The sequence below is a fragment of the Halichoerus grypus genome, chromosome 7 (genome assembly GCF_964656455.1).
Source record: "Halichoerus grypus chromosome 7, mHalGry1.hap1.1, whole genome shotgun sequence".
Classification (NCBI taxonomy): domain Eukaryota; kingdom Metazoa; phylum Chordata; class Mammalia; order Carnivora; family Phocidae; genus Halichoerus; species Halichoerus grypus.
In genome coordinates, this window is record NC_135718.1 from 46,671,331 (window position 1) to 46,686,784 (window position 15,454).

The following is a 15,454-nucleotide window of genomic DNA, read 5'->3' on the forward strand; positions in this document are numbered from 1 at the left end:
TTCTGGTAAATATTTTTATTGTTAGTTTTATCAGAAAAACTTGTATTACAGGCAATTTCTGATATATAATTTTATTAGAGCCAGAGATGATCACTTCTTCTAGAAAAACAAACCTCTGAGGTTAGAATGGAAGATGATGAAAAAATAGATTTCACTTCATAATTTACTTTTAGTAAGCCATCCAGTGCCCGCCAATTCCTTTGCGTATTACTTTAACATTGTATAACAGGTCATTAATAGAGAACACACAAGCCCCAAGCCTTCATATCCTGAATCTTCAAGTCAATCATCAACTTTTCTTAGATTTTTGAAAACATGAAAATAAAACCCATTTCCGATAACGGCACTCCCACGCCATGTACGTTGTAAGGAGGTGCAGCAGTCAAGGCTAAGCCTCATATTTTCCAGGTTTTAGCTGAAATTACCTTCACTGGTTTCTTAGATTCTTATCAGTCTTGTCTGGGAGCTATTTTGCCTTATTGGGCCTAAAGAGAGCACAGTATTAAAATACGTTAATGATCTCTACTGACAATATGGCATGAGTGGGTTTCTAACTCTCTGGGGACATGAGTGGAGCTATGACACATCCCAGGACACAGGTGAGTGCCCCTAGTTATCCCTGAGCAGTTTCACTTGATCACTTTGCCTCCGCAGCCAAAGTCTGGGGTTGGATCTTCCTAGCAGCTTCCAGAACTGAAACTGGGTTCACTTTGTCTCCAAATTCTTTTTCTTGATGCTCGAGAAGAATGCCCTAAAAGGAAACAAGAAGGAATATCAGTCGTCACTCTGAGTCACTCATTCATGGGACAGACACTGAGTGGCAGCTTGGGCAGCAGCGGCCAGAGATCTGGGTCAGGCCTGGCTGTGCTCCCGAGGGGTTCAGTTCTGGTGGCAAAACGGGACCAGGGAAGGTCACATCACAACGGGTGGGCTGTACCAGCAGCACTGTGGGAGCAGGAAGTCAGGAGGGACATCTATGTGGGGCAATATAATGGGGTGATCAGGGAAGGCTTCACAGATGATACAGCATGGAAGGCAGCCACGTGTCTACACGTAGAGGTGAAGTAAAAGAACACGCCAGGCGGAGGGAGAGCTGACAGAGGATGAGCTTCCAGAGAAAAGCCTCGAGGTGTGCAAGTGGAGCTCAGAGGTCAGACTCTGACCATCTGAATAGGGAGACACACCCTCTCTTGACTTAGTTTTCCTAAGAAAGCAGAGGCCGCTCCTGATACTGTGAAGCAAAATGCTCTGAGAGAGAGGATACACCAAAGTACATGAAAGTGGTAAAAAACATAAAATAGTGTCTTTGAGATCAGTATCGAGGAACACTTGTGAAAAACTTCCTCGACCCAGGACATCAGGGAGCTCATCTTAACAAAACAAATAAATAAACAAACATCCATAAATACGTTCGCTGCACCATTACTTATGAAGACTTTTTTAAAAAACCCAAAAAGTCCCACCACACTGAGGTGACTACAGGGAAGCAGATCAGGAAACTATATTTACATGTCTAATAAAGCAGTATGCGGACATTAAAAATACTGAGGAAGAATATATAATGACATAGGAGATGTTCATGATACACTGTTAAATGAAAAAAGAATATCTAGTGAGATTTTCTAAAAAAAAAAAAAAAAACCACAGAAAATAAGAGGCTTCTCAGTTCTGTTCTGTTCTGTTCTGGCGGGTTGTGCACGGTGGTTGAGCTTACACAACGGCTCTCCTCACCTTCTACTGTTGCGTTTTCAAATTTTCTATGTTGAAAACACATTGCTTCTTTAAAGTAAGCGTGCTTTAACGATTACTATTACAAAGGAAATCCCCACTGAGGGGCAGCTGACTCGGGGGACTGCGAAAACTCTGCTCTCCAGAATCCTGGAGGCAGGTCCCGCCGCTCAGCCAGGCCACTCCACCTGCCACCAGAAAGGAAGAAGGCTGCGCTCCAGGGGGCACCAACAAAGTCCAACCACACAGCTAGCAGCACCAGGAATGTGCCAGCCGGGCTGGGGGGCCTGTGAGCACCAGCTGAGTCACTGGCAGGCAAGAGAAGGCTGCCAGCGAGCTCTGCCCTGCCCCGGAGGCTGAGGGAAGGCAGAGTGAGGGAGGAGGGAGGAATCCCAGATCCCAGTGCGCCAGGGCCAGAAGAGGCTGGGCGACTGATCGTCTCGGGCAGGGGCCTGCCCAAGCACAGGGGCATCTGGGAGGGGTCTTTGGGAACCAGTGCTGAGGAGCGGCCTTGGGCAGGGGAAGGGTGGGGGTCTCTGGAGCAGGACGTGTCTGAGTTCCTGAGCTCCATTCCCACTGTACCACTAGCACAGATACAGCTGTGTGTCTCGTGGCGGAGTTACTTCATATCATTCATAATTCATTTCCTCACATGTAGAGGGGAATAAAAATCCCTAACATCCCAGACTGGTTGTGAGGACGGTATGAGATGGTATACACGAGGACTCAGAACAGGCAGGCATTCGCTGGCAGCCATGATCACTAAGACATTTTGGTATATTTACCAGAAAGGAAGCAAATAGGTTTGTATCATATCAGACACCAATCCATGCGAGATTCTAATACAGACAAGCAACAGCAGCTACCAACGTTTAAAAGGAAGAGATTAGAAGATCTTAAAATTGAAAGATTTCTATTCCTAGTAGCTTTTATTCCTCCCAAACTGAGAGAAGTGTGCAATTATTAACGTTAGCAGTGAGATCCACCCATGCAAATAATACCGTCTTTTTACAGAGGAGGCCTAGTGTTAATGTGATGCCCAAAGTTGGGAAAGACATGACTAGAGATCAGGCCATCAGTCTCGAGGTCCTCCTGTCGGGCCCTTGAAACTGCATCTACTTCACCCCACACCTGCTCTGGCATCTGAAGGCACTGCCTTCCAGCACAGGGGAGCCCCCCCAGCTCAAGGCTGCCCACAGTCAACACGGAGCTGCCACCCACCTGCCTCCAGGGCCCACAGGGTCCCTGTGCTGACCCTGGAGCCTAGAGCCGGGGCCCGGAGCAGCCTGTCTGCGGAGAAGTCTGTTACCTCTCCGGAACGGCACCCCACAGGGAAAAGTGCTGTCTTCCCCCACATCTCCTTGCTACTCCCCCTAATTCGGGTTGTTTTTCTTCCTTCTCTCCTCTTCCTTTTCTCTACTTCCATCCCTGATGACCTGGGAAAACTACAGGGGAGTAAGTTCTTGAAAGAATAAAAACAACGCTTTTGTTCAAGCGCCGAAGACAGAACTTGACATCAGGACCCCGGATGCAGGCGTGTGCTCACCCACACCTCTCAGTCCCGTTACTGGCCCGCAGAACCCCCAGACCACCTCAGGACATTACTGTGATGAGTGAGGAGATTCGAGTGTGAGGTGGCCTATGAGCAGATGTGTGGTAAAGGGTAATTCCCCTCTCTTTTCCGTCCTCACATTCCCTGGCTTTCTGGAAGGAAGGCTGCAAGACTCCAAGTAGGGAAGGTCACTCCCCACATTGGGGTCTTGTGCCTACAGACATCCACAGATCCACACGTGAACATGAGGAATTTACCTGCTTTCCTGATCCCACCACAAAAACTCCCCCAAGGATGAAGCCTTCGCCTTCCAGGTTTCCAGAAAAGCCTCCGTTCCGGGCTCGGAAGAAGTTGTACCAGACACCCAGACGGACAAATCCCATAAACATCATCTTCCGTCTTTGGGGACCGTAGAACTTTTTCTGCAGGAGCAAGAAAGACAGAGCCCCTTGGAGCAGCCTATATGCCTGCCTTCCCCAAGGAGGAAAGGTTCCCAACAGGGCATTCATTCTCGAAGACCCAAAACCTGCTGCTTCATGTCCTCCCCCCAACCTAACGCACACACGGCTCCCATTCAAGAGCACTCTCAACTGCCCAGGGAAAGAGAACCCTGCCAGGCCAACTTCCGATCCCCGGACAGGCCCACGCTCGGGAAACAGATATGCAGCTTTCCACTCTGCCTCTAACCCCCTGCTAGACACACACAGGGCTCTTGTGCCCGACAGGGTGCTAACAGCCCAACATCCTGCACAGGTGAGGGCAGAGGGGAAAGGAATATGGCTGCAATGAAGTAAGGGACAGGGGCTTGTGCTGGTCCCCGCCTGCATGGTGCAAGAACCCAGTGGGGCTCCAGCAATTTCCCAGGCTCCCGTGCCCAGGTCACAGTTCGGAAGGGCTCAAGTAATAACTGAGAGGACACCTGTCAAGTGTCCCATCACACTCTGCCCAGAGGGCTGCACAAGCTCCTCCACGTCCAGGGCAGCCTCCAGCTCCAGGCCAGACATCCCCTTGGCCAACGAGCTCCCCTGAGCACAGGCCCCACCAGCTATCAACAGGCTCACAGGAGATGCACCTTTTCATCCAGGAAGATTTCTCCCTTGAAATAAGGCTGGAAGTCCTGCACTTCGGTCCTGATTTGTTCCTTCACCACTGCATACAGGGGGACTCCCAGCTCATCCAGCTTGGGCTTCAGGGAAGACAGGTCCGCAGCCTCCTGCAGAAGACAGGGAACACCAGGGGCTCCCACTGCTGTGGTTCCGCAGCTGGCCAAAGCCCGCTCCCCTGCAGACCCAGAGCGGGGCTGGCACTGAATGCAGAACAAAAGCAACAAGACGCCTGGAACAATGAAGGCCTGTGGAGCCCAGCAGAGCCTGGCCCAGCTGGGCCCAGGGCCACAGTTGTAGGGTGTCAGGCCCCCTCTTCAGCCCAGGCTTCTTGTTTTCTCCAGGGTGGGAAGGGGAGGCAAGGCTCCTATTATGGGTGTCCTAACCATGGCCTGGGGAGTATCCAGTAACTGAGAGATTGCCCCCAAACACGGCCCTCCACGTGTAGCCATGATGCCCCTCCCCTGCACCTGACCAAACCAGCAAAGCCTAGGAGACAAACCCCATTTGGGCCGTGTGAATAGTTGCCCCCACGCCTTCTCTCAGTTGGCTCCCCACCCCTCAACAACCTTCTTTTTCTCCCACTCAAATCCCACCCTCCAGAAAGGGGTCCCTGTTCTGAAAGTTCTCCCTGGTTCATCCAGCCTGGAGGAAAGCCCCAATTCTCTGTGCACATCCAATCTTTCTGCTTGGAGACTTTTTCGGAACCGAGTCTGTGTGTGATCACCAAGCTGAGCACAGTCACTTAAGTTCCCAAGTGTGTCTTATAGTTAGACGCCGTGTCTTCCATTTCTTGTATCCCTCCATTCCCAGCACACGGCTGGATACATGGAAGGTACCAGATACCAGGTGGAAAGATCTGAAGGTGAAGGTGGGTAATAGGGAGAATGCGGCTGGACTGATAAATACAGACATCCTTGACTCTCATGAATTACATGCTGGATGAAGAAAGGAAACTACATGTGTCTTGGTAAAGCTTCACTGTTCAGAACAAATTCTTCACGACTGGTGTCGGAATTAAAGAAATAGCAGCCCACCTAACTCCAATACAAGTAAGTCGCTGTATGGTAGCAACTACATTTAATTTTTTGTTTATTTTCTAGAACACATGAAAAGGACAGCTAATGAAGCAGAATCCTTTACGATGCACTCATCAAGAGCTTCAGTGAGTGGCAAACTTTGCCCTACAGCAGAGAGGACTACAGGTCTGCTGTGGCCAAAGACCACCTATGTGTGAGATGAAAGGATTTACTCCCTCTTCCTGGACTCTGTACCCTGGTGTGTCACTGCACAAAGCCATGAAGTGGAAACTCAGTCCTACACCTCTGGTCTGGGTCACTAAAATAACACAGACTGCCATCCAACACGTTTTTCACAAAATGCTCTGCCAGGCAGAGACTAGGGCATAGGCCAGCAGGTTGTAATTAGGGAGGGCAGTTGCTCTTGGGATCCCATGGGTTTAACTGACCTTGGGAAATCAAGTCACAACAGGCTTCCTTGTTGGTATTTGAAGGCATCACAGACTTTGAACCAAAAGCCCTGAGTTTTAAGGCCTCACTTTCCTATGGTAGGTAGAATAATACCCATGGTAGGTAGTAATAATACCATGGTAGGTAGAATAATAATCCACATCCTAATCCCAGGAAGCTGTGAATATGTTTTGTTACAGGGCCAGGGGGAACTAAGGCAGTAGATGGTTGTTAACCAGCTGATCTTAAAGGAGACCATCCTGTATTATCTGGGTGGCTCTAACCACAGGGGTCCTTCCAGCGACATGGTGATGCAATAGGAGAAAGACTGGACCAGCCATCACTGGCTGTAAAAATGGAGGAAGGGGCCATGAGCCAAGGAGTGCGATGGCCGCTAGCAGCAAAGAGGAAAGGAAATCACTTACCTCCTGGAGCCTCCAGAAGGAAGGCAGCCCTGCTGACACCTTGATTTTAGCCCAATGAGACCACTTTCAGAATTCGCACCTCTAGAAGTGTAAGCTAATACATTTGTGTTGTTTAAAGCCACCAAGTCTGTGATAATTTGTTACAGCAGCAACAGGAAATTAACACACCTCCCCACAGCAGTGTGACTTTGTCACAACCTCTGTCCCTCCACTTCTTTCTCCGTAAAACAAGCTGTATTTTCCAGGGATACATGGGGGAGACAACAGGCACTAACGTGCCCTGAATGTGAGTACATTCTCTGTTAGCCCAGCCACACAAGCAGAGAGAGAGCTCAAGGCTGAAAGGCAGGCCCCAGGCTGAGGGAGGAAAACCAGAGGAAGGAGGAAGACCACGTGGACAGGGCCAACGCCACCACGTGAGAAGTAATGCTGTCTCATTCCCAGTTTTCCCTCAGGCAAGGCAGATCTCAGAATCTAGGTCTTCTGCCACTGACTGAGTGACCAGGACAGGTCACCAAACCCCTCTGGCCTTCACCTATCTGTAAAGTGACAAGGCTGGACCCTGCCTGTCCTCAACAAGCTTCCTCACTTACCGAACAGGTGATCATGGCCTCCCTTTGAGGGGCCAACCTGGGGACCACCTGGTCAGTGAGCCCCAAGTTGCACCAAACGCAGCCACACCACTGGCATCACTGAGCTGCCAATGCCAAGAGCACACAGTGAGGCAGCCAAGGAACCACGTGCAAATCTGTGGCTCTCAGCTGTCCCCCAGGGACTCCAGGTGGGCTCCCCAAGAGGGAGACAGGTAGGTCCACTCTACAAGTGCAACCTTGTGCTCCCCACCCCCCGCCCTGTGTGTGCGGCACCACAGGTGAGGGCCGCCCATGGCTGTACCAGTAACCGTCCAGACACTGCATTTCAATAAGCAGGCGCCTGTGCTGTGCATCAGGAACACGGAATTGGACCTGGTCCCCATCCCTGATTAAATGGGAAGATGGCCCCGGAAACAGTCCGTAAGAACGCAAGGGCCAGAGAGCGCCAAATGAGAGTCAAGTATGTTTGTTAACCCCAGAATGTGGTGAGTTGTTAAATGAATACACACAGGGAATAAATCAAAAGAAATACATAGAGCAAATAACAGCACTGATCGAAGGTCAGAGTGGGCCTACAGACCCTTGGTCCTGGCTGGAAATGCGTTGGCCCTGCTTGCTAGACTCCTTTTCTCTGAACAGATCCTTGACGTACTCACCTCTCGGCAGAGGAAACAGCCTGGCCTGCGCACAGCCATAATCACAGCTCCATTCTTTTCCCAGAGCTCCTTTGCTTTGAAAGTCCTTGGTTCTGGGGAGAAAAGACAAGTCAGTATTCTCTCCTCCCAGCCCAGCCTGGCCCCAATCATGAGGGAGCTCATAAATGGCACGAGCCTAGCAAACGACTTGGAAACAGCAAACAGGAAACACAGACAGGAACTAATCACCATTCAGAGGAAGGACCCCACTGTATACCTGAAAGGGCCCTCCCCCATCAAAATCTATTGGCAAACGTGAACATCCCAAACTGGAACATTTCTGGAAAAATGGCAAATTCCTTTGCTGGTACCAGTGGACATTATAATGATCCTTTAGGGCAGATACATGGCCAAAACCTGAAAGAGATCTTGCAATTTGATTTAAAAAAAAACAAAAACCCTAATTTAAAAAAAAAGTATTCACTGGGAATAGGTCAACAGAAATTTCTACAAAAAAAATTTTTTTTAAGATTTTATTTTTAAGTAATCTCTACACCCAACATGGGGCTTGAACTCACAATCCCAAGATCAAGAGTCACATGCTCCACCAACTAAGCCAGCCAGGTGTCCCAAACTGATTTTTTTTTTTTTAAGTAGGCTCCACGCCCAGCATGGAGTCCAACACAGGGCTTGAACTCACAACCCTAAAATTAAAACCTAAGCTGAGATCAAGAGTCCAATGCTTAACCGAACTGAGCCACCCTAGGTGCCCCCTTACGAAAAAAAGTTTTAACCTAAATATGTTAACAGCACTATTATTTACAAGATAGGGTAGAAGATGCCCAGCAAGGAAATGCCTCAGGGCATTGAGGTTCTGCAGTTCAAGCCAGGCCGTGGTCAGACAGGGCCTGCATCCAGCGGGGTGGCCTAGAGCACGTCTGCTCATCCAGCAGCTCCACTGCGGCCGCAGGGGCATCAAAAGATGGGTAGAAAAATGCCCACCACAGTGTCTGCGAACACAGACTTAGTGAGGGCTCAGCAAGTAGCAACTCTTAACTGTCATAGCATTTCTCAGAGGAATCCGTGTCCCTGTGGGATGTTATGTGGAAAAAAAGGAGCGGGCTGGGGTCTGTAATCGAATGAGATTGGGAAACCTTGGGTTGAACACAGCCAAACAGGGGTCTCTCCACAGGACTTCTTAGTCCTCCACGAAGGTGACCTATGCCGTAAGTCTGCAGTCACAGTGCCTGCCTGTCCTCGACAAGCCTCCTCACTTACCGAACAGGTGATCATGGCCTCCCTTTGAGGGGCCAACCTGGAGACCACCCGGTCAGTGAGCCCCAAGTTTCACCAAACTCATGCCAACTGCATCCACACCACTGGCATCACTGAGCTGCCAATGCCAAGAGCACACAGTGAGGCAGCCAAGGAACCACGTGCAAATCTGTGGCTCTCAGCTGTCCCCCAGGGACTCCAGGTGGGCTCCCCAAGAGGGAGACAGGTAGGTCCACTCTACAAGTGCAACCTTGTGCTCCCCACCCCCCGCCCTGTGTGTGCGGCACCACAGGTGAGGGCCGCCCATGGCTGTACCAGTAACCGTCCAGACACTGCATTTCAATAAGCAGGCGCCTGTGCTGTGCATCAGGAACACGGAATTGGATACACAGTGTTTCTCAAATGCATTTGACCCAGGAGCTCCTTTTTTGTGAAGATCCAGGGGACAACAGCAGAAAGTGAAAAATGCTTTTGATAAGAAAAACCTAAAATGTAAAACATGGTATCCAATAAGATCCCAACTGCATACTATGTACACATGGAAAGGAATGTGCAAAAATAAAAATGAGTGCTGTGTCAGGGTAATGGGCTTATCAGTAATTTAAAAAATGTTATTACATTTTTCCTAATGTTGTTATAGTGCCTTTTCAATTAAAAAAGAGAGAGAGAGAGACTTTTTATAAGGAAAAAAAATGAGTAAGTGCATCCCAGCACCTTGGAAAAGTACTGAGGCCGGTGGGGTCACTGCTTACCCTTTTCCAGGGTTTTCAGGTCTATGTCCTCCAGATATTCCAGCGTCGCTTTCTGGGACTTGGACAGAAACATGTCTGTGTTGGCCAGGAGCAGGGCCAAGGCAGCCGCCCCCAGGGCCCCCGCGCCAATGGACCATATCCCCATGCTGAAGAAACTCAGATCCTGGAGGAAAGACATTTCTGGAGATTGAGAGGAAGGAAGAAGATGTTATTGCTCCCACTTTGAGAGAGCTGGAATCTGGTCTCCATGCAAGCCTCTGGCTGGGCAGCCAACCAGGAGGCCAGAGGCACGGGAAGGGAGCAGCGGCGTCAGAGACGGGAGCGGATGACAGGACCAGGACCAGATGAGGGCCGCTGAGCACCTGCTGCCACAAGAGCTTGGGGAAATAACAGACGTGGAGGTTCCTGCCCCAGGGAGCTCACTCATGGGTCAGGCTGAGAACAGAGAAATGACAGCACTCTGAGATGCCTCTCTTGCCGTTCTTCTCCCATTGGGCTGTGGCCTCCCAGCTCTGTGGTGGGTCCATGCTGGGCCCCCTGGAGGCAGCCTCCTTCCCCTTTCTCCTCCCTTTCAGTGGCTGCTTTTCCTTCATAGTCTGGGAGTCTCCACTATCACCTCCCTGGGGGAAGGGCAGCCTTTTCTTCTTTGATCAAGAAATACTCAGAACACCAATCACACTGTTTTGTTATCTTATCCTTCTTCCTCTTCAGTTTGTGAATCCCTCAGAAACAGAGACCCTACCATTCATCCAGCCCCTAGGCAGTGCCCGGCAGGGCCTCACTCCTGGTAGGCAGGCAATCTCAGTACCTTCTCTCAACTGAGACTAGCTCTATGTTTCATTCATTATACAAATAAAACAGGCTCAGAGTGAAAATAAAACAAAAATCAAAAAAGAAGCAATACATAAATCCAGAGTCGATGAGAAAAGTAAATATCCCCTGAAAATCTAGCAGCTATTGAACAACACAGTTGAACAGAGATGGCCACTAGTAAACACCCGTGTCTAATCTGACATTCTGCCCCGTGTGCCTAGCACTACACAGACATCTGCCGAGAAAAGGGGAGTGGGCCCAGAGAGCAGGCATTATGTAAACAAAGAGCACAGTGCTGGGTGTCTGTCTGCCTCAGAGGGGCTGGCGGAAGAGGTCTGCATGGGCCAAGGGGCTCTGCAGTTGCAGTGGAGTCCCGGGCAGGTCCTGCAGAATCCAGCCTTGTTCCAGCTCACTCCTGAGGGCCTCCCTAAGGCTTCCTCTAGTTGGGTCCCTCGGACCGCAGCAGGTACCCCATCCAGCCTGCCTGCTCCAGACAACTACTTAAAATACTTCCGTTCCAGCCATGGCCCTCCAGCCATCCTAGGGTCTTATACTGGGGACTTCCTCCCTAAGTACCAGCATGACTCTGGGTAGAGGTCCCCGGGAACAGACCCAGTGTGTATGTGTGTGTCCCCAACCAAAGACTTCTGTCTCCCCTCCAGCACTTGGCTGGGGAGAGGATTTCTCCACAGGATTAAGCAAAGGCCCAGAAATCCATATGCCACTGCCACAGGATGGGCTTCGAGGGACCCACTGCCATAAGGTGGGGTTGGGAGTAATCTGGTGGTGAGGACTTTGGGAAGAGAGGGTAGGCCAGCCTTGTGTTAGGCCAGCAGGAAAAGTTCGGATTTGAGTTAAGAAATAAAAGGGGTCTTCCAGGCAGGGGGGTGGGGAGGAGGAATGACCAGATGAAAAGAACACTGTAAAAAGAGGAATTTGGCATCTGCATACCAGAGAAGGGGGAAAGGAAGGGGAGGTGGGGGTGGGGGGTGGGGGAGGAGGGCAGCTAGGGCACCTCTGAGGGGAGGGACTGGAGCTGGAGAGAGGAGTTCCTTACAACGGCACTTTTCACTGTGGCCTCCTGACCTGGCAGCACAGGCACCACATTTAAGTGAAGAGCTCACGCCTTATCTCAGGACTAAGGAATCATCAGCTGCATTTTAATCAGACCAGGCAGGCAATTCACCTGCACACGGAAGTTGGAGAAGCACTGCCTCAGAGCAAAGAATCCAGGATTTTGCGCTTGGTTAGCCATAAGCCGCAGAATAAGGTCCAGTGATGAGGGCAGGCTGGCCTGGGAGAGCTGAGCCCTCCAGCTCCCCTTCTCAGCTCACTATGGGGGACAGCGGGGCTCTTGGTGAGCCCATCTCCATGTTTCTTCCTGGGATGCCCTACCCCATCGGTTCTGTTCTTCAGGACTCTGACAGCTCGTCAAGAAGGCTTCCTGGATGCTCTGCCTACCCTCGCTACCACTCCCAAGAGACACCTCGTACCCAGTACACTTCCTGTGTGGTCCACACAAGATGTGGACATATCTACCTTTGACTCTGTCCCTCAGTTCGTCTCTGAACTGCCATGCCCAGCACAGTGCCTGCTTGGTACACAGTGAGCTCTCCAAAATTGCGCACACAAGTGAATTCAATAGAACTGAACGATGAGGATGATGACTCATGGAGAACCCAAGTTCTTGGGCCAAGCAGGAAAGAACCTTCCAGCCCACGGGCTGGCTTCCAGTTCTTTTACGAGGCAAAGTTACACATTACTCAATTATAACTCAGAACAATTAGGGGTATTCACAGAACAACCACAGCTCTCACCTGTGTGCTATAAACAGGAGATTCCCCAGAGCCTGGAACAATTTCTGCACCTCTATACACGCCCCAAACACCCCTGGATTTCTGACATGTGTGTATGATTCCGGAGCAGATGATGTGGCCTCTGATCACAGATCTGATAACATTTCTGCGGCAGCACACAAAGACCAGCTTACGTCTACTCTACAAAAGGACTCGCTTCAACTCCCAAAACACTTGAATGCATTGCGGGAAGCTTAGAGAGCCTTACACTCAGCTCCACATTCTCCTAACACAGCACTGCTGCTTTAGAGACCAACAGGCTCCATATTCCCACCAACAACCAGTTAGCCTATTTGCTCATGACTGCAAGGGAACAGGACTCAACTAGACTCCACATTTATTTCCAATCATTTATTCAGCACTGGCCTGTTCAATAAATGGCAATTTGGGAGAACAGACAACTAAATGAAACGCAACCCTCAAGGACACACAGGCCTAGCACACAGATAACAGAAATTCAAGTGGAAAGGGGAGGCAGCTTGGGCCAGGTATGGACATGAAGCTATGGGGATGAGAGCCAGCTCCATCTGATCTGGGAAACCACAGAAACACCCAGAAGGAAGTGGCTTTGGGGCTGGCATGGGACTCAGGGGGGCAGAATGGAAGGGCTAGGCCCTGCCTGGGCTGAGTAAGCCTGGGAAAGACCAGGATGGCTGGAGGGGTTGGGGGGTGGGTGGATATCAGTGCTCAAGGCACTTGGAGAATGCAAACTTCTATGTCCCAAAGGCCCCCAACCCCTCTACCTCATGTTCAAGAGCCAGAATACAAGATGTGGGTATTGTTTACCACCCCACTCCCACCTCGAGCTGTGACCCAGAAAGTGTGAGCAAAGAATCACCCCTTTGAGGAGCGTGAACCTCACTCTCAGCCCCAGCAGCACTAAGATGTGAGAGCAGTATTAGCTCCAGGGGTGAGTCAGGGCTCTCCGTGAACATACGCCAGGGGACCTCTAGCAGCTGGCTCTTCTGCTGGGGTTAGCGGTGAAAAGTCACCCCTGGAAACACCTAGAGAATGTGCAGGTCCAGCCCCTCAGCCAAGCCTCCTTGAGCTACGAAGCAATTCCCATCCTGGCCCATCTTGGAGCATGTACCACTGCAACTTGCTGCATAGTGAGACTGACTCGGGCTCCTGGATCACAGCTATTCCCAGGACAAAAAGCGGGGAGGGGAGGGAGACCCTCCTCTCTCAACAGAACAAAGCATTTTCACATGGGCCTCTAAGGCTATTGGGAGAGAGAGGGATTTATTTAGTGTCACTTGATGCTCAGGGCCTAGTTTCACTCACCCAACAGTCCTTAATGCAGATATTACCCTGTTTTACAGCGGACAGCACTGACTTCGGAGAAGTTCAGGACTTCTCCAGGGTCACAGAACCCACAGGCAGCAGTACAGTAACAGGGACCCAGGTCACTAGGACTCTAAAGCTGCAGTCTTCTACTGTCATACCTTGCCTCCCCACACATTCATTTGTGGGTTTCTGCGGGTCACGGGGCATGATCCCCCTTTGTCTTAAAGAGCATTAAAAAAAGAAGATTGACTTGTTTTTTCGGTCACCAAATACAGCCAAACCATTAAAGGAAATTTACCATATGACAGATGTCCCTTCTCTGTCCTCCCCTTCCTAGCCTCATCTGTTAAGGAAAAGGTCAGTTTCTCCGAGAGGTAATAGCAAGGTAGTTTGCAGAAGCCCGCCCCCACCTGATGCGGCTACAGCCCTCGTTTCCCACCGTGGGACTTATCTGGTCTCATCCTCTCCCACAGGAGAAGGTGAAGCATGCTAAGAGCACAGCCGAACAACAGCTGTGGCCGCTCAGAGTGGCAGCTCTGGTGAGGGGAGAGCATGCTGGTGAGGGGGACAAGACCCAGCTGGGCTCCCTAGGCGAAGCTGGGGTCATCCCCTCTTCCAGCCTCATTTTCCTCTACTCCAAAATGATGGGACTGGACTAGGTGAATGTGAAGGCTCCTTAAAGCATCCCAGTGCCATCATGGGGGTCTATCAAAACCAGCTCACTTTGGAGTCTGCACATTCTTGGGTCCCTATCAGAACTCTCCCCCGCTCCAGTTCAGTTTCCAGAGGGCTTCTTCCCTGCAGCCCAGAATGCCACAAGCCACTTCCCGCCCCAGTCCCTGATCCCCAACCTCCGTAGTTCAAACCTGGGAGCAGGGCACTCACCATTCACAGCGGCCACACTCCGCTCCTGCTGACAAAGAGGCCGACTCAGCAGGAGCAGGCGGGAGTCAGGCTGCAGGGGAGGACTGGAGGCGGGGCTCTGGAGTCCCGCCTATGGCCCCAAGCTCACTCTCTCACACCATGGGCAGGACCAGGCTACCCAGAAACCCTGGGGCTCCTTCAGTGGTTAATACTCAATCTCCAGAACATCAAAATGGAGAGCTGCCAAGGCCCCCAGCCCTTCAGATAGCTGAACAAAGTTTGAGTCATTTGCAGTCATGCAAATTGTAACATTTATCAAGTGCCAACAGACCTTCCCTGCTTTCCGGTGCGTGCAGACGAATGAAGTGAAGGCCTTAACACCGCCCACGTGTCATACTAACTGAGATCAAAGAGAGATGTCCCTTTCTCCGTGGCTCCTTCTGCGGCCTGCTCCTTGCCCCATCCATCACCCCACACCCAAGAAGTCAGCAGGCACCACTGAGAGTAAGGGTACTTGCTATCTGTTCTTTACCCCCCTTTGCCTTGACTTCTGGTTCCTCCACTTAAGTGGCTCCTCTCACCCCACCCCTTCCTGGGTGACCTCACCTACTTCCAGCACTTCACTCCCACCCCTTGGTATTGACTTCCAGATTCCGATTGCTGTTCCTGACTCAGAGTTTGCACTTGGGGGTTCTGGAGGTCATCTCTGTGGCACCATGACCAACACTGACCTCCACTTAGAGTCAGTGTTTCTTCTGGAGTTCCCCAGCCGACTGCTCAAGCCAGAAGCTGAGAGTCGCAGCCCGCTCCTTCTCCCTCGCTGCCCGCCTCTAATCAGTCAGGAAGTTCCATCCATCCTCCAAAACATGTTTGCCCCCCACCCCCGGAGGCCCCTGTTACTCTGTGCTGGTCCACTCTGCTAAGCACAGAACAGGCTTGGCCGGAGCCAGGTCCTCTCCAGCTTTCTCTCCATGCTGCAGCCAGAGTGGCAGTAGAAACCCCAACCTGCCCGCATCCTTGCCTGGTCCTGGGCTCTCTGAACTCCTCGGCACGGCCGACGGTGCCCATCACAGCGTTCTGACCACGCCACGCGCAAGGACCG

The 15,454-nt window shown here is 51.1% G+C and overlaps 1 protein-coding gene across 7 annotated transcripts in view; it reads right to left on the reverse strand.

Annotated features, from left to right (window-relative positions):
* PRXL2A (peroxiredoxin like 2A) overlaps positions 1-15,454 on the reverse strand; it is a 19,765-nt gene continuing 4,311 nt past the window's right edge. For 3 of the 7 annotated variants that reach the window (XM_036089795.2, XM_036089793.2, XM_036089794.2), the window contains exons 3-7: positions 9,533-9,712; positions 7,527-7,618; positions 4,353-4,493; positions 3,538-3,702; positions 1-751 (exon numbers count right to left, since the gene is read on the reverse strand). In XM_036089795.2, the coding sequence (XP_035945688.1) occupies positions 638-751; positions 3,538-3,702; positions 4,353-4,493; positions 7,527-7,618; positions 9,533-9,710 (690 nt within the window). In that variant the 5' untranslated portion in view covers positions 9,711-9,712 and the 3' untranslated portion in view covers positions 1-637. Of the gene's footprint in view, positions 752-3,537; positions 3,703-4,352; positions 4,494-7,526; positions 7,619-9,532; positions 9,713-14,373; positions 14,478-15,454 lie in introns of those variants that run through there. The other 4 variants (XM_036089797.2, XM_036089798.2, XM_036089792.2 and 1 more) reach the window with 3 other exon arrangements.